This window comes from Hemitrygon akajei, chromosome 21 (genome assembly GCF_048418815.1).
Source record: "Hemitrygon akajei chromosome 21, sHemAka1.3, whole genome shotgun sequence".
NCBI lineage: Eukaryota > Metazoa > Chordata > Chondrichthyes > Myliobatiformes > Dasyatidae > Hemitrygon > Hemitrygon akajei.
Window position 1 is genome coordinate 44,385,280 of NC_133144.1, and position 24,388 is coordinate 44,409,667.

Below are 24,388 nucleotides of genomic sequence, written 5' to 3' on the forward strand. Positions count from 1 at the left end.
CATGAACTAACTGAGCAAACACAGACTATATTATAGACAGCAAATCTAAAACCTTGAAGTGCATGTCAGGAGCACCATATCCAATTTTGGGCATCACATTTCAGCATGGATGGAGAAGGAGCAGATAAAATGTATTAAAATTATATCAGGCATAATCAAATTTACTTATTTGAAGAATTAAAAGAAGCTTGGGTTGTTCAACCTAGAGAACAGAATGTTAAAGGAAGATTTAATAGAGGTGTTTGAAATTGTCACGGATTTTCATAGTGTATAGTTACTTGCTGCTCAAATGTTTCTTATAGAACACACAGATAAGTAATGAGGTGTAAAACTTACTACCAGCAATTTTTCTATATACTTCAGGCTCCAGGGAGAACTCACATTAAAACATCTGTTCTCTTTAACTTCAAGAAAATTACCAGATATCGAGAAAAAAATTATATTGGTATGTCACAAATGTACATTAGGCAGAATCTTTTATATAAGTTGATCTCTTATAGCAATGCTAATGCTGAGCCAGAAAATAAACAGACTTTCTTGGAGCTCTGTGGCATCAGTGTTAGAACTTTCATTCTAAACCATATGGTGGAAGGATTCTTGGACACAATCTACAAAAACCTTACATTTCATCTACAACATCCAAAGTGCTTAATTAAATAAAAGTAAATTTTTCAGAAGTAACAATAGGATGTTATTTTTCTACAGTCTATATTGAAGTACCCAGATTTAAATTGTGCCGATCTTTATACAAAATATTGTATATCAAAGTTTAAAGTAAATTTATTATCAAAGTACATATATGTAAATATACATAACCCTGAGATTACTTTTCATATTTATATTTCACATTTCTTATTTACACACATCTATATCGTAATTAGAGCTATTAGGTTTTGGTGTTGTGCCAAATTAGAATACTAGAAGATAATGTATGCAAATGTTAAGATTTCCAATTAAGCTGCAAGAGAAAACCTTCATGAATAAGAATGCTTATTGGTTCAGTTTTCTTGCAGAAGAGTAAATGAACTTACAGCTTTTTTAAACGTTTTGTTACTGCGTCACTTGGTGCATGAAACAACTGAAATCCAAGATCAAGCTTTCCAATAAGATGAGCACATAAAGTAAGTATAAAAGATTCTGATGCTGGGTCTTGATCTGAAATACTGACTATTCCTCTGCTGACTCGCTGAGTTCCTCTAAGTAGTTTGCTAGTTTAAGTGCTATGTGTTGTTTTCTGTTTTGAGCAGTTAATTCTGAGAAAGAAGCTTTTACCAATTTAAAGAATCATTAGATGCAGAAATGGGCTATTCAGTCTATGAAGCCTATGCACTGTTTTCTCCCAAGATTGTTCTCTCCAAGAACTGTAGCTCCAGTCTTTAACAAGACAATGCAATTTCAAGAAGAAATGAAATAAAGCATTAAAATAGCTAATAGTGAAAATCTCAAAGTGAATTTCTTTCAACATCGTTGAACTAGCATATTAGCAAAAACTATAAAATGTCTATTCTATATTCAGCCTATCAAGAATGTCAATCCTACCTCATCCTTCCAGCAACTTGATAATAACCTGATTTATACCCTCCCAGTTCAAATGAAATGTTAACTTTGTTTTTCTATCCATAATATTATCTAAGCCTGAGTGTTCACAGCAACATGTTTTAGAAAAGTTAATGGGGTGATTTACTAACAAGTTTGACAATATACTGAACAAGGACAACATCTTTAAAAGTATAATTGTACAGCGGTTTTACAAGATTCGGCATCTGTGTAACTAATGAAATCTATGGAGAGAGAGAGAGGACAGAAATTGATGATGCACGGCAGTTCTCATGCCTTTTTTGGGATGCCACTTCACTGGCATAGTGTTTCTACTGCCCATCTGCAATTAGCCGAATATAACGTTTGGCTGCTGAAGAGAACATTATCATAGAAAATTTCAAATAGAAAATTGGAATGCTGCACATTTGGTCTGACTAATAATTGCATATTAGTCTCTCAAGATAGGACATCCACCCAGGGTGCATAATTCACATCACTGGGCACAGAAAAGAGCTTTGCCCAAGTTAAAAGGACGTGAACTATTTCTTGAATTAGTGCAATGATTCCCACAGGTACAAAGAAAACTGAAAGCTTTGATGGATCTTTAAAATCATGAATGAATTCAAAAGATTGGGTACTATTGCCTTCAACTGACATATCTATTCATACTAACTAGTAGAAGGATTTCTTTACTATGGAAGGATGACTGAGTCATTAGAAACAAAACAAAATTTAGATAAATTCTTGAAACAAAGATTCCAATCCTGGTAATATTATACACATACCTCACCTTCATCAGCTGGAACATTGAGTATAAAAATCAAGAAATCATGTTATAGTTGCATAAAGCTTTAGTTAGGCTAGATTTTGAGCACTGTGTATAATTCTGCTGACTATACTACAAGAAAATTGTGAAGGTTTTGAATAGGGTGTAGTAAAAGTTCACCAGAATATTCCTTGGATTCAGATGCTATGAGAGGTTTGAAAAACTTCACTTTTCTCTCTGGAGTATCAAAGGCTGAGAGACAACCTGATAGAAGTATATACAATTATGAGAGGCATAGATAGACTACACGGTCAGAGTCATTTTCCCAGGGTGGAAATGTCACGTACTAGAGGTGAGAGTTTAAATGAGATTAACAAGGCAACAATTTTTTTTAAAGCACAGAGAGGGTCTGGTAACTGGTAGGCACTGCCAGGGCATGAAAGAAACAGAGATGACAACACTTTTAGGAGGTATTTAGACAGATACAGAAACAGGCAGGGAATAGAGGGATTCAAACAGATGTACGTAGATGGGACTAGTTAGCATAGCCTCAAGGAAGGCACAGACATTGTGGGCTGAAAAGCTGAAATGACTCGGTAAAAGTATGACATCAGCTACCAACATCTCATATTATTGAGAGTTGTTGTTTGGATGTCAGAACACATTAGAGAAAAACAGTCAAAAGACAATTGAGTTTCTTGTTCATTTTTACACTCCCTCCACCTATGATTCAGAAAAATGGTGAAAAACAATAAATATACCAGTATACAGAAAGTGCTGTTGACAATATTCCACTGTCATTGTTCCAAATACATAAATTTCCAATATTGTCTTCAATCTCTGGAAGCATTTATTTACCATGCCAAGTTTAGGACTTCTTTGTATTTACTGAATTATTTTAAAACACATTTCCTATCATTGAGAATATGATGACATTGATTCTCTTAACTTCATACAATAAACTCAACCCCAACCTTTAAAAGCAAGAACAGGTAAGATATCTGAATTTACTAAGTCTGATAACATATTGCCTGTATTTTATTCATCTTTACTTCTGATGATACAACAAATATGTCAAACTTGGATTCAGAAATCCGTAAATGCCATCTCAAAGAAACGCAAGAAAATAAAGTAAGTGCATAGAGTAATTTTCATCTCCGATGATATTCTTTCGTATGACAACTCTTTGCTTCAGCTAAAACTGAGACAAATAGAACTGAAGAGAAAAATTCTTTAGAAGGATATCAGACTTTTGGTCTTTCAAATATTTTTTTTACCAAAATCATAAAAACATACCTTTGTAATTCACTGTTCCCCTGGTGATCCTGTCCTCTCCAGCGTGGATATCTCTTCCGCCAGAATCCTTGGTTCCTATTTCCTCTCTCTGACCTCTCTAAGTGAGCCATACTTTCACATGGTTCTGGAAAGATTATTAAAAAGCATAAGAAATAACATTTACAATATTACAATATCAGCTGTGCATCAGCAATTACACTGTAATTCATAAATGGAGAGTAAATGTGGTATTATGCACATTTGAAGAAACATTGCTGTGATAGTAATATTTTATTATAGGTTGGACTCGGTGCATATGGTCTGATACTTGAAAGGGCAACATGAAGAGATACACATAATTACTACTAGGTTAAATGTAACTAATCACCTTCAGATAATGCTTGACTTTATAGTACTCACAAGCTTAGCAAGACTGTAGCATCGGAACTGAGTAAGCCAGCAAGATGCATGATGAATCTGAAACTTCATCTACTATAGCTGAATTAATAGTTTAAAGTTCAATGAGTTTGCATGAGCTATAATGGAAAGGAACTCTCTAAAATATAAAAATAAATGCACAATTTAATACAGTGAATTCTGCTTTCTAGGTTAAAAAAATTTAAACACCTTCCCAATCTTTCCTTTGAAGCTAGTCTTTTGAGCAATCTGTTGTACACTCAGAATTATAATCAAGTCATTTGTGTTAATTATTCATCCAAATTCCCAAACAAGCACCATCTCTGTACTTTGTTTCACTTAGCATTACTTACGCCAACATTTGAAAAAATTTCAAAAGCTCTACTGAAAAAAGTCAGCAGATCATGCAGCATTTCTAGGAAGAAAGAAACTGTCGATATTTCAGGTCAAAACAGAGCTGATGCACAGTTTTAATCCAAAATGCTAACAATTCATTTCCCCTCACAGATGCTGTGTTTCCAGTACAGTAAATTGATTCGCCAGATTTCAGCATCTGTAATCTCACATACATCAAAAAAAGGATTTCAGTTTTTGGTTTGAGTTCATCTCAACAACGTTCCAACAACATTTGAGTACAAGAAATGGGTACAACTACCGGTATCTTTTTTAAATCTCACTCCATCCTTCAAGTGAAAATAAATCTTTCAGTTTCCTTTAATTAAAACAGAGAGCCTTTCCTAAGATTCCCTCCACAAATAATTTCTAAAGCTACTTGCATGTGTGGCAAATACTACCTGGCACAGTCACTGATGCACCAAGGAAAAGAAAATCTTTACACAAAGTTAATCATTAAATTAGAAATTCAAAGCTTTAACCCCAATGAACACAATGTAAAAGTCATCCCAGGGAAAAGAAACTCGAATTTCACTTTCCAGCCAGGAATACTATGTAATTCAAACCAAAATGCCAATGATAGATCAAAGGAACTTGAGGGAATCAACAACTTAAAAATCCCTAATTACTTTTATTTTATTCAACAATGAACTAGACTGCATAAACAAACAAAAACTCTGTCAAGGTATTTTCAATGAGCTATCATCAAGATTGTTTATAACATTACTCACACAAAAAAATAGACATCAGTTGTGGAACTGCATTGTTAATACTCTCCCTCACACATGCAGTAATTGCGAGATGTCGTGATGCTCGGTATCTCATTACAAAATACAGATTTATTTAATTGCTAAGACTAACAACTGCACATCTGACTGAAATAATTTTTTTTAAATTATAATGATTATTTTACCTTTCCAGAAGTAAAAAGCAGAGATTAATATAGGTAATAATTTGAATTTTGTATAGCACCTTTAATTATAGAGTGAGCAACTAACGAGCTCCTGGACTGGCTCTGATTGGCTTTGTGGCTGTGGACTCATTTTCGTGAATTTCAGTTATGAAAGTTATTTGCTTACTTTTATTGTTTGCACAATGTGGTTTTTCTCCTGTACATAGGCTTTGTAATGGGTTCAATTGTGTTTTCTTGTTTTGTAGCTGCCAGTTAGGAGATGAATATCAAGGTTGTATATAGTATGCATACTTTGATAATAAATGTATTTTGAGATAGGCAGACAGGGTGGGATGGTTCTGTTGATTAAATCCTTAGAAACAGGATCCTTAGAATTATGATCAGAAAATGTAGATTCTTTGCGAGGAGAGTTAAGAAATTGCAAGGGTAAAAAGGCCCTGATGGGAGTTATATTCTGGCCTCCAAACAACAGTCAGGATGTGGGATACAATTTACAACATGAGAAAGAAAAGGCATGTAAAAAGGGCAATGTTACAACAGTCAAGGGAGATTTCAATATGCAGGTAGATTGGAAAAATCAAGTTAATGCTGGATCCCCAGAGAGTGAATGCCTATGAGAAGCCATTTAGAGCAGCAAGTAGTCAAGCCCACCAGGGAACAGCATTTCTGCATTGGATGTTACAATGAACCAGATTTGATTAGGAAGCTTAAGGTAAAGGAACCCTGAGGAAGCAGAGATCATGATTACAGTAGAATTCACCCTGAGGTTTGAGAGAGAGAAGCTAAAGTCGGATGTATCAGTATTACAATGGAGTAAAGATAATTACAGAGGTATGAGAAAGATGTTGGCCAATTGATTAGAGGACACTAGCAGGGATGATGGCAGAACAGCAATGGCTGGAGTTTCTGGGAACATTTTGGAAAGCACAGGAAAGATGAATAAGCATTCTGAAGGAAGGATAACAACTGTAGCTGACAAGGGAAGTTAAAGACAGCATAAAAGGAAAAGAGAGGGCATAAATTGGTGGTAAGTTAGAGGATTCAAAAGTTTAAAAGAAACAATATTTTTTAAAAGCCATAAGGAGAGAGAGAAAAAAATTAAAGCTCAGCTAGCCAATAATATAAAAGAGGAAAGCAAAAGGTTTTTCAGATATATAAAGAGTAAAAACGAGACAAGAGTGAATATCGGACCACTGGAAAACAGTGCTCTAGAAATAGTGAAGGGGGACAAAGAAATGGCAAAGGAATTTAGTAAGTATTTTGCATCAGTCTTCTCTGTGGCAGACACTGCCAGTATGCCAGAAATTCAAGAGTGGGGGTGGGGGGGAGGCAGAAGAAAGGAAATTACAGCCTGACTTCAGTAATTGGGAATATGTTGGTGTCCATCATTGAGGACAAGGTTTTGGGCTACTTGGGAGCACCTGATAAAATAGGTCAAAGTTAGCATGGTTTCCTTAAGGGGAAATCTTGCCTGACAAATCCTTTGTAATTATTTGAGAGAACAACAAACACAGCAAAGAAGAGTCAGCAGATGTTGTATACATGGATTTTCAGAAATCCTTTGATAAGGCACCACAAATGATGGTGCTAACAAGATGAGAGCCCACAGTATTACAGGAATGATTCTAGAATAGCTGATTCTAGATTGGCTGACAGGCAGGAGTGGGAATAAAGGGGGCCTTTCTGGTTGGCTGCCAGTGACCATTGATATTCCGCAGGGGAAATTGTTGGGACCACTTCTTTTCACATTATATATCAATAATTTGGATGGCCTAAGTAATGGGTTTGTGGCCAAGTTTGATGTGGAGGGGCAGGTAGTGTTGAGGAAGCAGGATGTCTACAGAAGGACTTACATAGATTGAGAGAATGAGCAAAGAAGTGGCAGATAGAATATAGTGTAAGGAAGTGTATGGTCACACACTTTGGTAGAAGGAATGAAGGCGCAGACTATATTCTAAACAGGGAGAAAAATTTAAAAATCAGTAGTGTACAGGGACTTGGAAGTCCTTGTACAGAGTTGCCTAAAGGTTAACTTGTAGGTTGAATCTGCGATAAGAAAGGCAAAAGTAATATTAGCATTCATTTCAAGAAGACTAAAATATAAAAGCAAGGATGCAATACTTAGGCTACAAAGAAATTGGTCAGACCACACTTGGAGTATTGTGAGCAGTGTTGAGCCCCTTGTCCAAGAAAAGATGTCCTGGCATTGGAGAGGGTCGAGAGGAGGTTCACGAGCATAATCCTAGGAATGAAAGGATTAACACAAGAGGAGCACTTGATGGCTCTGGGCCTGTAATCACTGGCATTTAGAAAAATGAGAGGGATCTTATTGAAACCTCTTGAATATTAAATGGCCTAGATAGAGTTAATGTGGAGAAGATGTTTCCTCTAATAGGTAAGTCTAGAACCAGAAGGCACAGCCTCAGAATCGAGGGAGTCAATTTAAAACAGAAACAAGGAGGAATTTCTTTAACCAGAGGGTAGTGAATCTGTGGAATTCATTGCCGCAGATGGCTGTGCAGGCCAAGTCATTATGTATATTTAAGGCGGAAGTTGATTTTTCTTGCTTATCAGGGCATCAAAGGTTATGGGGAGAAGGCAGGAGAATGGGGTTGAAAGGAATAATAAATCAGCCAAGATGGCCAAATGGCCTAATAATAGGCCAAATGGCCTAATTCTGCTCCTATGTCTTAATGTCTTATTATAATTCTATAACTCTTCATGAACAGCAGACCTTAACACCAGATTACACTTGACAGAGTGAGACAGTGTGAGGTGCCCAAGTAAAATTGAGGTCATTAGGAATCAAAGGGAAACTCTGCCCAATGATGTGCTAATATTCAGCATGAAGGAAAATGGTTCTGATTACTGAAGGCGAACTGCAGCCCAAAACATTACTGGAGGAATTCTTCAGGGCACAAACCTAATTCAACAGCTTTATCAATGATCCATCCTTCACCACAAGATCAGAAATTTCAAATATGATGATGACACATTGTTACTTCCATTTGCAACTTCTCAGTTAATTAGGCAGACTATGCCTGCAAGCAGCAACATCTGGACAACAACATCTAAGTATAGAATGATAAGAGATTATTAAGCAAATGAGAGTACAAGATTGGAGGCAATATACTGTTGTGGTACAAGGATTAGATAATAGAGAGAAACAAGAGTGGGAATAAATTAGACTCTTTTGAAGTGGGAAGCTGTAACTCATGGGGTGCCACAGAGATTGTGCAATCAGCTGGGACCACACTATTATACATCCAGTGGCCAATTTCTTTAGGTACAGCAGCTCGTTAATGCAAATATTTAACCAGTAAATCATATGGCAGTATCTCATTGCATAAAAGCACGCGGACATAGTCAAGAGGTTCAGTCATTCAGATCAAGCATTAGAAAGGGAAAGAAATGTGATCTAAGGGATTTTTACCATGGAATAATTGTTGGTGCCAGACATTGTAGTTTGAGTATCTCAGACTCTGCTGATCTCCTGGAATTTTCACACATGACAGTCTCTAGAATTTATAGAGAATGGTGTGATAAACATAAAGCACCAGGTGAATGGCAGTTCTGTGGGCAAAAATGTGTTGTAAATGAGAGAGGCCAGATTGATTCAATCTGACAGGAAGGCCACAGTAACTCCAATAGCCACGCATTACAACAGTGGTGTGCAGAAGAGCACCTCTAATGTACAACACACTAAACCTTGAAGTGGATGGGCTACAGCAGCAGAAGACCACAAAAATACAGAAATACACTCATTGGTCACTTTACTAAGTACCTCCTATACCTAATAAAGTGGCCCATGTGCATATATAAGACTCTGATGTATTACATCAAAGTTTACTGATCATACAAAGTTAGATGGCAGTGCAACTTTTGAGGAAAACACAGCAGTTCTGTATTGTTGATGGAAGAGCAAAGTGGATGGAATATAATGCAGAAAACCATAAGGAACCCCATTTTAGTGGAGAAAAATAAATGGTATTTTTATTTTAAATGGTGAGACTGAAAAAGATTGGTATTCAGAGGGATCCCTTGTTCAGGAACAATTCAAAGTTAAAATCCAAGCACGTAAGCATTTAGAAAGGGACATACATTGGCCTTTATTTCAAGAGAATTTCAGTACAAGAGTAAATACATCTTACTGAAATCATACAGGGAATATTGAGCACAATTCTGGTCACCCTACCTTACCAAAGCAAGCCTGAAGACAAAAGAGATTGTAAATGCTGGAAACTTAGTTCCAGCATCTGCAATCTTTCTTCAAAGCAGACTTGTACTTGGCATTGGGGAAATACAATAATGGTTTAACAAATTAATCTTGAGATGGGTTTGTCCTATGTGGAATGATTAAACAGACTGAACAAAGTTTCAAAGAATGAAAAAGGATCTCATGGAAATTTGCAAAATTACTACAGGGCTTAACAGGAATGATATTCCCCTTGGGTATATTAAACCAACAGCAGAGTCCCAAAATAAGTAGTCAGCCATTCATGATAGAATAGTTTTTTTTCATCTAGGTAATAGTGAAATCTTGGAACACTCTAATGAAGTTGTTGATAGAGGGCCAGTCAATGGAATATGCTCAAGATCGACCTTTATTGATGTTTGGATATTAAAGAAATTAAGGCAACAAATACCATTTTTGATAATCGGTAAATAGTAATAAAACATTCAACATTTGTGTGAGTAGGTTCAAACTAACATGCTTTTCACAACACTATCATTTTCTGCTCCACAGTTAGTTAATTTGAAATAACTGCATGCTTGTTCCTCTCTTGCGTGAACTTCATAAACATGCACAGATTGCATTACATGGTATAAACAATGTAATTACATTGTGAGAAACCATCTATTTTGTTTGTAGATCTATTACGTCAAATTATTTCCCTATTGTCTAAGATAAGACTGCAGTACCTCTGTCAAAGACAAATACCAATGTAACCTTTATGAAAGCAATTTGTAAAACAAAATAAAGCTAGTCAGAAGAATAAATCAACAAACCCAATGCTTGAACACGATTTTTTTTTTAAATTATTAATGGGTTTGAACTTCAAAAGCAAGGTCAGAATTTACTGTCATCCTATTTTACTCTCAAGAAAGTTTGGTAAGCTGCTTCTTTCTATCACTGATTCTTTCCGGAGTTAGCTTTCTCAATGGAAAGCTGAGTAGACATTAAGCTATTTCAGAAAGCAGAGGGAAAAAAACTTCAATCATGCGTGGACAAGAAATATAAAAAAATGCTAAATTTTCTTTTCAAAAGAACATCATCATTCAGATGATTTTTTACAATAATTCATTCCATGACTATGTTACTGGCACCACTTGTTTTGCTTTCAGATTTGATGGATTCATCAATTAAATTTAAGTTCCTCAGCCACATTTCAACATGTTGCTGTATCGTTCACCTAGGCTTCTCATTGCCAATATCATACTCCTAGTTTAAAACTTATCCTCCCTTCAATTGGTTAAGAAAATTAAAAAAGCAGTTTGTGTCAACTTAAGTGGAACTATCAGTGCTCTGTTAAAGTTACTTTCCTCCTGGCAAATAGCAATCACAGGTAATACTTGCATGTTCTCCTGTGACTCCATGGGCTCCAGTCCCTACCCACATACCAAAATGGGATGGTTGGTCGATTCAATGGCTATTAAAAAAATAGCTCTAGTGTTTGTTGCAGGAAAACTTGGGAGAAATTAATGCACATGAAAGAAAGGATAGGTTACAGGGAAATAAAGAGCAGAATTCCTTTACTCTGTAAGCCAGCTTTGACATGTTCAGTCAATGGGCTTTCTTTTACGGAAAAGCCTGAAATACAGAGCCAACAAATGAAGAATTGTAAGGAAGAGAGCATTTTAGTAACCTTCCATTATATGCATGTTTTCATTTTCCTTTTATTGTAGTAAGACAATAAGACAGACATAGGAGCAGAACTAGGCAGATCGGCCCAACTTATCTGCTCTGCCAATTCATCATGGCTGATTTATTATCTCTCTCAATCCTATTCTCCAAACTTCTCCCCATAACTTTTGATGCCCGGATTAATCAAGAACCTATCAGCCTTCGCCTTAAATACACCAATGGCTTTGCCTGTGGCAATAAATTCCACAGATTCACAACACTCTGGCTAAAGAAATTCCTCCTCATCTCTGTTCTAAATGGATATTCCTCTATTCTAAGGCTATGCCCTCTGGATCCAGACTCCTCCACTGTATGATCCATCCTCTCCACATCCACTTTGTCTAGGTCTTTCAATATTCGGTAAGTTTCAATGAGATCCTTCCCCCCCTCCCGCCATTCTTCTAAATTCCAGTGAGTACAGACCCAGTGCCATCAAACACTCCTCATACATTAATCCTTGCATTCCTGGGATCATTCTCTTGAACCTCTACTGGACCTTCTCAATGCCAACACATCTTTTCTTAGATAAGGGGACTATAACTGTTCACAATACTCCAATTGTGGTCTGACCAATTCCTTATAAAGTCTCAGAGAGACATCTTTGCTTTTGCATTCTAGTCTCATGAAATGAATGTCAACATTGCATTTCCTTCCTTACCACCAACTCATCCTGCAAGTTAATCTTTTGGAAGTCCTTCAGGAAGACTCCCAAGTCCCTTTGCACCACAGATTTTTGAATTTTCTCCCCGTTTAGAAAATACTCCATGCCTATTCTTTTTACCAAAGTGCAAGACCAAGCACTTCCCTAACTGTATTCCATCCGCCACCTACATGCCCATTCTCCCAAGTCCTTTTGCAAACACCCTACTTCCTCAACACTACCTGGCCCTTCGCGCATCTTCGTATTGGCCACATCTCAGCTACAAAGCCAGCAATCATTCATCCAAATCATTGACATATAACATGAAAAAAGTGGTCCCACACCGACCTTGCTAAACACTACTAGTCAACCAAACAAGGCCACCTCTATTCCCAGTCTGCCTCCTGCCAGTCAGTCAATCTTTTATCCATGCTAGTATCTTTCCTGTAATACCATGGGCACTTATCTTGTTAAGCAGTCTCACAGAAACATAGAAACATAAAAAACATACAGCACAATACAGACCCTTCAGCCCACAAAGCTGTGCTGAACATGTCCCTACCTTAGAACTACCTAGGCTTTACCCATAGCACTCTATTTTTCTAAGCTCCATGTAGCCATCCAGGAGTCTCTTAAAAGACCCTATCAATTCCGCCTCCACCGCTGCCGCCGGTAGCCCGTTCCATGCACTCACCACTCTCTGCGTAAAAAACTTACCCCTGACATCTCCTCTGTACCTACTTTCAAGCACCTTAAAACTGTGCCCTCTCGTGCTACCCATTTCAGCCCTGGGGAGAATCCTCTGACTATCTGCACGATCAATGCTTCTCATTATCTTGTACACCTCTACCAAGTCACCTCTCATCCTCCATCGCTCCAAGGAAAAAAGGTCGAGTTCACTCAACTTATTCTCACAAGGCATGCTCCCCAATCCAGGCAACGTCCTTGTAAATCTCCTCTGCACCCCTTCTATGGCTTCTACATCCTTCCTGTAGCGAGACAACCAGAACTAAGCACAGTACTCCAAGTGGGGTCTGAACAGGGTCCTTTGGATCCACAAAGCAATGTCCCCTTGGATTCCATGCCTCCTTACTTTCTCAATAAGCCTTGCATGGGGTACCTTATCAAATGCCTTGCTAAAATCCATATACACTACATTACGGCTCTACCTTCAACAATGTGTTTAGTCACATCCTCAAAAAATTCAATCAGGCTCGTAAGGCACGACCTGCCTTTGTCAAAGCATTGCTGACTATTCCTAATCATATTATGCTTTTCCAAATGTTCATCAATCCTGCATCTCAGGATCTTCTCCATCAACTTACCAACCACTGAAGTCAGGCTCACTGGCCTATAATTTCCTGAGCTATCCCTACTCCCTTTCTTGAATAAGGGAACAACACCCGCAACCCCCCCCCCCCCCAATCATCTGGAACCTCTTCCATCCTCATTGATGAAGCAAAGATTATTGCCAGAGGCTCAGCAATCTCATCCTTCACTTCCCACAGTAGCCTGGGGTCCGGTCCCATTGACTTATTTTTATGCTTTCCAAAAGCTCCAGCACATCCTCTTTCTTAATATCTACATTCTCAAGCTTTTCAGTCCACTGCAAGCCATCCCTACATTCGCCAAGATCCTTTTCCGTAGTGAATACTGAAGCAAAGTATTCATTAAGTACTCCTGCTATCTACTCCGGTTCTATACACACTTTTCCACTGTCACACTTGATTGGTCCTATTCTCTTACATCTTATCCTCTTGCTCTTCACATACTTGTAGAATGCATTGGGGTTTTCCTTAATCCTGTCCGCCAAGGCCTTCTCATGGCCCCTTCTGGCTCTCCTAATTTCACTCTTAAGCTCCTTCCTGCTAGCCTTATAATCTTCTAGATTCCTATCATTACCTGGTATTTTGAACCTTTTGTAAGCTCTTCTTTTCCTCCTGACTAGATTTACAACAGCCTTTGTGCACCACGGATCCTGTACCCTACCGTCCTTTCCATGTCTCATTGGAACGTACCTGCTCAGAACCCCATGCAAATATCCCCTGAACATTTGCCACATTTCTTCCATACATTTCCCTGAGAACATCTGTTTCCAATTTATGCTTCCAAGTTCCTGCCTGATAGCCTCATAGTTCCCCTTACTCCAATTAAACATTTCCCTAACTTGTCTGTTCCTATCTCTTTCCAATGCTATGGTAAAAATGCTCTCCCACTGAGAGACCTGACACTTGACCAGGTTAATTTCCTAATACGAGATCAAGTACAGCCTCTCCTCTTGTAGGTTTATCTACATATTGTGTCAAGCAACCTTCCTGAACACACCTAACAAACTCTACCCCATCTAAACCTCTCACTCTAGGGAGATGCCAATCAATATTTGGGAAATTAAAATCTCCCACCACAACAACTTTGTTATTATTACTCCTTTCCAGAATCTGTCTCCCTATCTGCTCCTCGATGTCCGTTACTGTTGGGTGGTGTATAAAAAACACCCAGTAGAGTTACAAACCACTTCCTGTTCCTAACTTCCACCCACAGAGACTCCATAGACAACCCTTCTTTGACTTCCTCCTTTACTGCAGCCGTGATACTTTCTCTGCTCAACAGTGCCACACCCCCAACCTCTTTTGCCTCCCTCCCTATCCTTTTGGAAACATCTAAAGCCTGGCACTTGAAGTAGCCATTCCTGCCCCTGCACCATCCAAGTCTCTATAATGGCCACAACATCATAGCTCCAAGTGCTGATCCATGCTCTAAGCTCATTCGCTTTATTCATGATACTCCCCACATTAGACACATCTCAAACCATCGGACTGAGCACATCCCTTCTCTATCAGCTGCCTATCCTCCCTTTCGCACTGTCTCCAAACTTCCTCTATTTGAGAGCCAGCTTCCTTTTCCTCCATCACTTCAGTTCAGTTCCCACCCCCCAGCAATTCTAGTTTAAACTCTCCCCAATAGCCTTAGCGAACCTTCCCACCAGGATATTGGTCCCTCTTGGATTCAAGTGCAACCCACCCTTTTTGTATAGGTCACACCTGCCCCATAAGAGGTCCCGATGATCCAGAAATCTGAATCCCTGCCCCCTGCTCCAATCCCTCAGCCACGCATTTATCCTCCACCTCATTCTATTCCTATACTCACTATCACATGGCACAGGCAGTAATTCCGAGATTACTACCTTTGAGGTCCAGCTTCTCAACTTCTTTCATAACTACCTGTAGTCTTTTATCAGGACCTCCTCCCTTTTCCTACCAATGTCATTGGTACCAACATGTACCACAACCTCTGGCTGTTCTTCTTCCCACTTCAAGATATCGTGGATCAGAAACATCCCGGACCCTGGCACCTGGGAGGCAAACTACCATCCTCGTTTCTTTCCTACATCAACAGAATCACCTGTCTGACCCCCTAGAATAATTTCCCTATCACTGATGCCATCCTCTTCCTTTCCCTACCCATCTGAGCCACAGGGCCAGACTCTGTGCCAGAGGCGCAATCACTGTTGCTTCCCCCAGGTACGCCATCCCCCCCCCAATAGTATTCAAGCAGGAATACTTAGTGTTAAGGGGGACAGCCACTGGGGTAGTACCTGATTCTTGTCCTTCCCTCTCCTGACTGTTACCCACTTCTCTGTCTCCTGTGGTCCCGGGGTGACCATCTGCTTATAGCTCCTCTCTATCACCTCCTCACTCTCTCTGACCAGATGAAGTTCATCAAGCGGCAGCTCCAGTTCCCTAACGCAGTCTCTAAGGAGCTGCATCTCAATGCACCTGGTGCAGATGTGTTTGTCCAGGAGGCTGGGAGTCTCTAGGACCTCCCAAATCTGACACCGAGCATAGAATATCGGCCTCATACACATACCCTCTGTCCTTATTTTAAACAGATAACCTACCCGGCCTCAACCCTTTATCACCGAAGCCCCGTTGAGCCAAAGCCTTCCTACTCTGTCTCCCTCTACTCCGACGCCCGCTCTGTAAATCTGTCTTCCTTTTAAACTCTTCCCACTGTTCTCACTGGCCAAACTCCACGCACTTGCGCAATCGTTCTCCCTTCAAACTGTTGATGAAATAACTGTCACCTTTTCAACTCTGCTTGTTTTAAACTCTTCCCGCTGTTCTCACTGGCCGACCTCCACGTGCTTGCGCAGTCATACCCCATTCAAACCGCTGAAGAAATAATGTTTCCTCATGTTTGGCACCTAATGAAATGTTTTCTGAAAATTCAAATAAACAACATCCACAGACTCTCCTTATTCTATCTGGCAAATCAAAAGAAATCATGAAAATCCAGGAATGAAGACGACAAATAGATACCAAGATCAATTATACCCAGTGTCACTTGTAATACAATTTTCATCCTCGAGCATGTTGTTTGCATCCTTACTACACTGTGAAAACTCCACGTCATAATTCAGAATAGCCAAAATATGCTTTTGCCTCAATTTCTAGTGTTACTCTTAAAATGTTCTCACTTACACCTGCCATCATTTAAGCCTCCATAAAACTGCCATTCTCCAAGGCAATAAATATGGGTGGGTACAAAAGAAAACTGCATCTATTTGCTCTAATCTTAGCTACCATTATTCGCTGTGCTGTATTGTTTTCACAGGAAACTTTATAGCAGACTGATTTGTTATTGTTTCAAATTAATGCACTTAGTTTACAAGGGTGATGCTCACTAAATTATTCGTGGTTCCCAATTTTGTGTCCACCAGCCCAACTAAATGCCTGCCCAGAAATGAATTATCTACATTGTAGCAGTTATCACCACTGCAAATGCCATCAACTGGCCATCACAAATATTCTCTAAATTTAAACAGGTCCCAGCTATACACAAGTACAATCCAGACTAATTTTTCCATCTCCATTTACTTGAACAGCTTTAGGCAGGTTCAAACTTTGAAACCAAATCTTCTGGACATTCTACATTCTTCCAATGGTTTTATCTAGTTCAAATCTCAAGAGGCTTTTCCTCCCTCAACTTTAACAGTTAAATTCTTCTGTTCACATTGAAACATTTTTTCAAAGTCTTTTCATTCCCTTACTCAAACTTAGTGCTTTCAATAACTTTACAATAACAATTAGCTAATTTCACTAGATTTCATTCTTCTAGAATAGCTTTTAAAAAATCCTTTATGGAAACTATGAAATTAATTACCTTTTCATGATAAGAGTTTGCATTTTTGATTGACTTTTACCTGACCACCTCTTAATTTCACTCCCAGGCTGTTTTGCAAACATCTATAAAACTTAGAGGTACAAGCCTACTATTTTAATCTGCTTTTACTTCAAACTTCAGACTGCCACTTTTACCACAGTGGAACAAAATAAAGCAATCCTTAGCCTCATGCCAAAAATAGAGAACGTTGCAACTGCAAAACATGAAAAGGCTCAATTCTGCATTCCTGAGTCCAATGATAACCATACCCACCCTCTTCATCATTTTGTTTGTACCTAAAACTGTTTATATTTTATTTTCAGACTTCAAAGGCAGGAATTTAAAGTAACCTTCAGACACTCACAACTTGCAGTAAAATCAAGACCTGTTCAAGGACAAACATGACCATATAATTACTTTTGTAACTTCACTCAACACCGAATTTAGTGGGGCTTACATCAAATTGCTTGTTTTGTGAATAGTACCAGCTGTTACAGCTAACTACGCAAGCTGAAATCCATCCTAACCCAGCTCCTTTTGACTTAAGTTTTTTTTCCTGCTGATTTGAACAACATCTCTCTCTCTCTCTGCCAAGCTGGAGAAAAACAGCAATATCTAACACATTGGGAACAAGACAAATGTATTTCTTATTAATTTAAATGGAAATTATCCAGCATTGCCTCATATATAAAACTCTCCTACACTTTTACAGCCCTTATTAGGGCAGACTTACTTGGTCAAATGTTGTTTTCAGCCATCTAGAAGTTGACTACATCCATCGACTCCAAAATATATGAGTCATGCTAAAAGGAATACACCCACCCATATGGCTGCCAAGTTAGAAGCTATAAATATGGGTATAGCTTCTAAACTTGTGCTGGATATGAGATCTTTTTCCTGAAGTGAAATCCTACACGTAGCTTTTAAAAGCTGTTTATAAACAGCAAAACAACTTCTGTTTATTACCAGAAAAATAGTTTATTAGAAATTGATTTAGAACAGCTCCACATAAACTGCAAGACTATTTCATATTCAGCATAATCCACATAATACCTGACAGCCAGGAAGAATTTAAATACACACCGATCTTGCAATTTTAAGTCATTTATATTTACTTTCAATTTAATTTCTAAGTAATATTATTTTTTTATGAATTATATTGTGAAAAATTAGAAGTAATGAATTAATAATCTGAGATTAATTTTCAATTTACTTTTTACTAATTTGAATCAGTATCTCTTTAATTCTTGCAATATAATTTAAAGTATCACTCTGGATATATAGTTTCCATTCTTTTGCTCCATTTCCAGTCCACAAAACTGATGTTTCCCCTCTTTTCCAATTCAATCAGCTTAATGTATCCTAGTACATTAATTAATTCTAAAACCAAATTAAATTTTAACAACTTTTACAATGATTATTCAAAATAATAAATTCAAGAATAATATAAAAAAACTTTTCCCAGCAATATTCATTAAAAACACAAATGGCATTTATTAAGTACATTTCAGAGAAGCTTTACTGTCAGATTTGTGCTTTCTCTAAACAGGAACAAAGCAGCTAATATGTACATGTCCAGGTTAAATACAATGTGCTTTAAAGTTATTAGAAAAACAAACTAGAAAAGAAACATCAGAACATTAGCCAATATCAGTCCAAACATGCACATCGAAACAGTTCAAATGATTGAATTGAATTTATTATTTACATCCTTCATAACAAAAATCTTTACGTTACATCTCTCTGTTCAAATGGACAATGTACAAATATAGAAATTTATAATAAATATTATGTACAACAGGACAGTCAATGTAACATAGAAATACATTTGCATCAGCATGATAGAAGCCTGGTGGAAGAAGCTGTCCTGGCTTTTATGCTGCAGTACCGTTTCTCGGATGGTAGCAGCTGGAACAGTTTGTGGTTGGGGCGACTCAGGTCCTCAGTGATCCTTCAGGTTCTTTTTACACACCTGTCTTTTAGATGTCCTGAGTAGTGGGACGTTCACATCCACAGATGCGCTGGGCTGTCCGCACCACTCTCTGCAGGGTCCTGCGATTAAGGGAAGAATAGTTCCCATCCCAGGCAGTGATGTAGCCAGTCAAGATGCTCTCAATTGTGCCCCTGTAGAAAGTTCTTAGGATTGTAGGGGGGTGGGGCACACCAAACTTCTTCAACCGTCTGAGGTGAAAGAGGCACTGTTGTGCCTTTTACACCACACAACCGCTATGTACAGACCACATGAGATCCTCAGTAATGTTTATGCTGAGAAACTTAAAGCTGTTCACGCTTTCAACGCCAGATCTACTGATGTCCATAGGGGTTAGCTTGTCTCAATTCCTCCTGTAATCCACAACCAGCTCCTTTGTTTTTACAACATTGAGAGAGTTTGATTTCTTGACACCACTGTGTCAGGGTGATGACTTCCTCTCTGTAGACTGCTTCTTTATTATTTGAGATTAGGCCAATCAGTGTAGTGTCATCAGCAAATTTAATTAGCAGATTGGAGCTGTGGGTCCAACACAGTCATGGGTATACAGAGAGTAAAGGAAGGGGCTAAGTACACAGCCCTGAGAGGCACATGTGTTGAGGGTCAGAGGGGCAAAGGTGAGGGAGACCACTCTTACGACCTGCCAGTGTTCTGACAGGAAGTCCAGTGATATGTCACTTTCACTTTTTTTGAATGTAACATTAGAATGTAGAATATTTTGACTCATTGTGTATGAAAATAGACACAAATCACCAGATGATCAGATCTCCCAAATGACGGTCTAGGGATTGAACAGCAGGCATTCCTCCTAGTGGTATTATAGTGGTCAAGTATGTTGGGAACTCTGGTGCTGCAACTGATATGTTGATGATAGTTCACAGATTTCTTTTAGCAAGCTTGATTAAAGGCAATGATTTGAAAGATGTTGGGGTAAGCTATTTGTTTACTTTCACCATTTATTTATCCCTCACAAGTTCAGCCTCCAAGACCACTTTTGTAGTGTGCCCTCATACATGATGAATGAGCAGTTTCAGCGACAGGTTGCTATCGATGCAATGCTCCTCAGACAGGATGAAGAGGTCAATACTCCCCAATGCCATTAGGCTTTACAATTCAACCGCCAGGAGTAAGATATGTTAAAGTGCCGGGGTTGATTGTATTTAATGTATTTAAGTAAACTACTTAAGAACTTTTTAAAAGCTATTATTAATGCTTTTTGATTTTATTAATGCTAATTAATGTAATTAGTTTTGCTACAACAAGTGTATGGGACATTGGAAAAAATGTTGAATTTCCCCATGGGGATGAATAAAGTATCTATCTATCTATCTTAATCAAAAAATTACAATGCGATTTCTATGGATCACACTATGTACAACAGGCAGTACAATTTAGCCACATCTGATAACACCTTTCTACAGTATTTGCTTTAAAAAGTTAGCTACAACAAAAAAATCTATTCCCTATATTACTTTCTACTTTTCTCACAGTGCATTTACCAAGAGATGTTTAGGTTGATAGATGGTACAAGTAGTTCAATGAAACCTTTTTTTGACACTCAGATTCACTATTGCTTGCTAACTGTTCTCTGAGGTAGCATCGATGACAGGTTGATGAACAGTAACATTAGTTTCCAGGAAATGTCACTGCTCTAGCAGCATTAGTTCTATTTAGAATACACTGGAGCAGAATTAGTGTCACATCAGAGAGAGATCATGGCTGACAACTGCAGCCTCTTTCTCCTGAATAAAAGCTTACAAAGCTCTTGCCTTCCTTGTGATTATAAATGAGCAGCCAAGCTTATCAGCACTTTTCCTCATGCAATAACACAGTGTAGGTAGGAATAACAGAGAATGTAAGAAATTCTTCTGAAAGGAATGCTTTGTCAGACAGTATTACATTCCCTTGTTTAAAAGAAATCTTTGAGTGTCGACTTTTTCTGGACAATAGTTGTACACGTTAATAAACTGCCAATACTTCAGCTCTATGCAATCACACTAGCAGTCATTTAATGTAAACACAGAGGAGGCATGATTGCTTGGGGAAAACAAGTAGCATAGCTACAGGATGCTGATAAAGACTATTGCATAAAGAGCAAACAACCATCAAATGTGATCTGTTAACTGAAGCACAGAGAAGTAATAATGGATGCCTCATTTAGGAAAGACGGGACATTGGAGTCATTTGAAAATCTCAATCTTCAAAAAAAATGCTAATGCTCTCATTAAAGATCTCATAGATTGATTCTTGAGATGGCATGTTTGTTATTTAAGGAGATTAAGCAAACTTGTCTAAAATTCTAAATCTAGAAAAATAAGAGGTGATCTTACTCAGATCCAAAAAAATTCTAAATTGAATACTTAGCCCATAAAATGTAGTTTTGCTACTACAAGTCTTAATACGGACAGGACTTGTAGGCACTACATGTTAATATATAAAATTCTATGCCATATTTTTGTACACTGCCTGGGGTCAAAATTGCTGTATAAAATAACATTATACAGAATTATATTGTATTTATTATGCAAGGCAGTAATTAAATGCTGATTGACTGTTTTCCTGAAACCAAGGTTTATAGATGAGCAAAATTGTATATCCAAGAAACCATTTTCACAAACAGAAACACTGCTGTCATTATAGAAATCGCCATGTATGCTTGAAGATAATGATGCCTCTTTACAGAAGGCCTTCACTGAGAAGACTCAAAAATATAAACATCTTCAGAATATGAATATGGTATGTTAGCTATTCAAGAGGAATAAACTTCTTCAGCCAGAAAGTATTTTGTCATTGAAATTTACTCAACAGGAAGGTAGTGGAGGCTTAATTGCTAAGTGTATACCAAAGATAAATAATTTTTCAGAAATATTGAGTTGCTGCATGTCCCTGGAGAAAAAGATTAAAGTTGGAGCAAATAACTTGATTCTTACGTTTATCCAGCACATATTCTAAGGCAGAAAGGTACCATGCAGTTTGTCATCAGAGACAGCATTGTTAATATATTCATTGGAGTAGTGCATCTTTTCAATTGCAGGATTAGGAAAGGGAAGTGAAATTTTACTGCTGAAGTACATATTTTTAGATGGAGATCGAAATTATGTAACTGCACTGGCTCACTAGTGACTGAAAGCCTGCAAACACTCATTTTCGTGGTGCTAATAACTTCTACAAATAATAGTTTGGCAAAAAAATGAATAATAAAATGCTACATTTGGAAAAATGAATGTAAAGTTAAGAGATTCAGAAGCTGCCAGCCTGAAAAGAAATTGTAAGAGAAAAAAATGTTTAAAACTTGGCTGTTCTTTCTAGTCTATAGTCAAATTTTGTAGCATCTTCAGTATCTTGTGCATTTTCCATCAATTTGACATTTCCTGTAACGTCAGTGCCATTAACGCTACTGATATTACGTCAATCAAAATAGAAAAAAATAATGAAAGCTTCTCAGGAGAAAAATAATTTTAAGAAATGGGGAAAGTCCTAAGGCTTACCAAATAAACAATATATAACAAAATTTACCTCTGTCCTTGCTCTCATTGTGAGGACATTCTCTTACACAGTTGATGTCAAATATGAAAACCAGTTATCTCTGGGGAATGGTAAAGTTGAGACACAAGATATTTATTTTCTCTCCCCAAACTGATAACCAGGACTATACATTGCATCTGCAAGCTGATTTGTGGAAATTGAAACATGTGACCAAAATGCTTGGTTTTAACCTACATTAAACAAGAGCTATGTTAAAAATGAAAGGAAACTATGTATTACTTCAATATGGAAAGGACCAGAAACATTAATGGCACAATTTATTATAGATTATTAATTAAATTAGATCATAGACACAGTGGATCTCCATAATTTATCTCAAGAAGAAAATTATTTGCAAGCTCAAACTAGCAAGTGCTCTGAATATTAGTTATATACCTCTTAAAATTACACCTTGTGAGCAAATGCACTTTTTGGGAGAGAAAATACCACAGCTTCTTGAAAGGAACATGATTGCTCCTGCTTGTCATCTACACTGCCCCAAAATAATAGTCTAAGCTTATGGTCTTCACTAGCAAGTCCTACTGCTTTGCAAACTAGTCTATCCCTTTTAGGTGCATTTATATTTGGATAAGTGTTGTAAACTCATGCATTGAACAATGCATTAAATGCCTCAGTCATAGTGTATTCAGATAACAAGCTCAGTATTTTCCTTATTTCTTAATAGAGCAAGTAATCACCAGACTATGGCCAATTTAAAACAAAAGTATCACTTTGCAAAAGATGAAGGATCATCTTGTTAGTGACATAAAATGATTACTCCATTTAGATTATTAAAAGCTGCATTTCCAGTTCTTGGACCAATATACATTCAGTGGCCACTTTATTAGGTACACTGCACACCTGCTCATTAATGCAAATACAGTATCTGATCAGCCAATCATGTGGCAGCCACTCCATGCATAAAAGCATACAGACATAGACAAAATGTTCAGCTGTTGTTCAGACCAAGTAGCAGAATGCAAAAGAAATATGATCTAAGTGACTTAGACCATGGAATAATTGCTGGTGCCAGACTGGGTAGTTTGAGCATTTCAGAAACCGCTGATTTCCTGGGATTTTCATATACAATAGTCTCTAGAGTTTACAGAATATGGTGTGAAAAACAAAAAACATCCAATGAGCAGAGGGAAGGTGACAGTAACTTAAATAACCACACATCAGAAAAGGTGTGCAGAAAAGGATCGCTGAACATATCAAACCTTGAAGTGGATAGGCTACAACAGCAGTAGACCACGAACATACACTCAGTGGCAACTTCATTAGTTACAGTATACACTGAGCATATAATCTGAAATAAAGTTATAAGAATCAGTGGAGATTTATGTGCCTCTAGCTGTAATTTATCTAATATTTTCAGAACATTGCTGAATTGGAGTAAAAACCTTTAACATACGCTCATCATGTGTTAACCCTTTCATCCCCTGGATCATTTTCATTAACCACCTCTCCAACAAATGCACATCCATCCTTAGATTTGGGGTTCAAAACTGCTCATAATACCACAAATGTGGAATGACTGATGCCTTATAAAACCTCAGTTTTACATCCTTTCATATACTAGGCCACAAGAAATGAATGCTAACATTGCATTGAAACCTTTCTTACAAGCATCTCCAACTGTTGGCTAAATCAAAGGTGGTGACAAATCTGCATATAGGAGGGAGACTGAAAATCTGGTTGTGTGGTGCCACAACAAGAACCTCTCACTCAATGTCAGCAAGAGCAAGGAGTTGATTATTGAATTCAGGAGCAGGAATCCAGAGGTCTGTGAGACAGTCCTCATCACAGGATCGGAGGTGGAGAGGGTCAGTATCTTTAAATTCCTCGTTATTATCATTTTA

At 37.8% G+C, this 24,388-nt stretch overlaps 1 protein-coding gene across 4 annotated transcripts in view; it reads right to left on the bottom strand.

Moving 5' to 3' along the window:
* ccser2a (coiled-coil serine-rich protein 2a) overlaps window positions 1-24,388 on the bottom strand; it is a 636,731-nt gene that overhangs the window by 378,689 nt on the left and 233,654 nt on the right. For all 4 annotated transcript variants that reach the window (XM_073025313.1, XM_073025314.1, XM_073025316.1 and 1 more), the window contains one exon: window positions 3,602-3,725. In XM_073025313.1, the coding sequence (XP_072881414.1) occupies window positions 3,602-3,725 (124 nt within the window). The remainder of the gene's footprint in view (window positions 1-3,601; window positions 3,726-24,388) is intronic.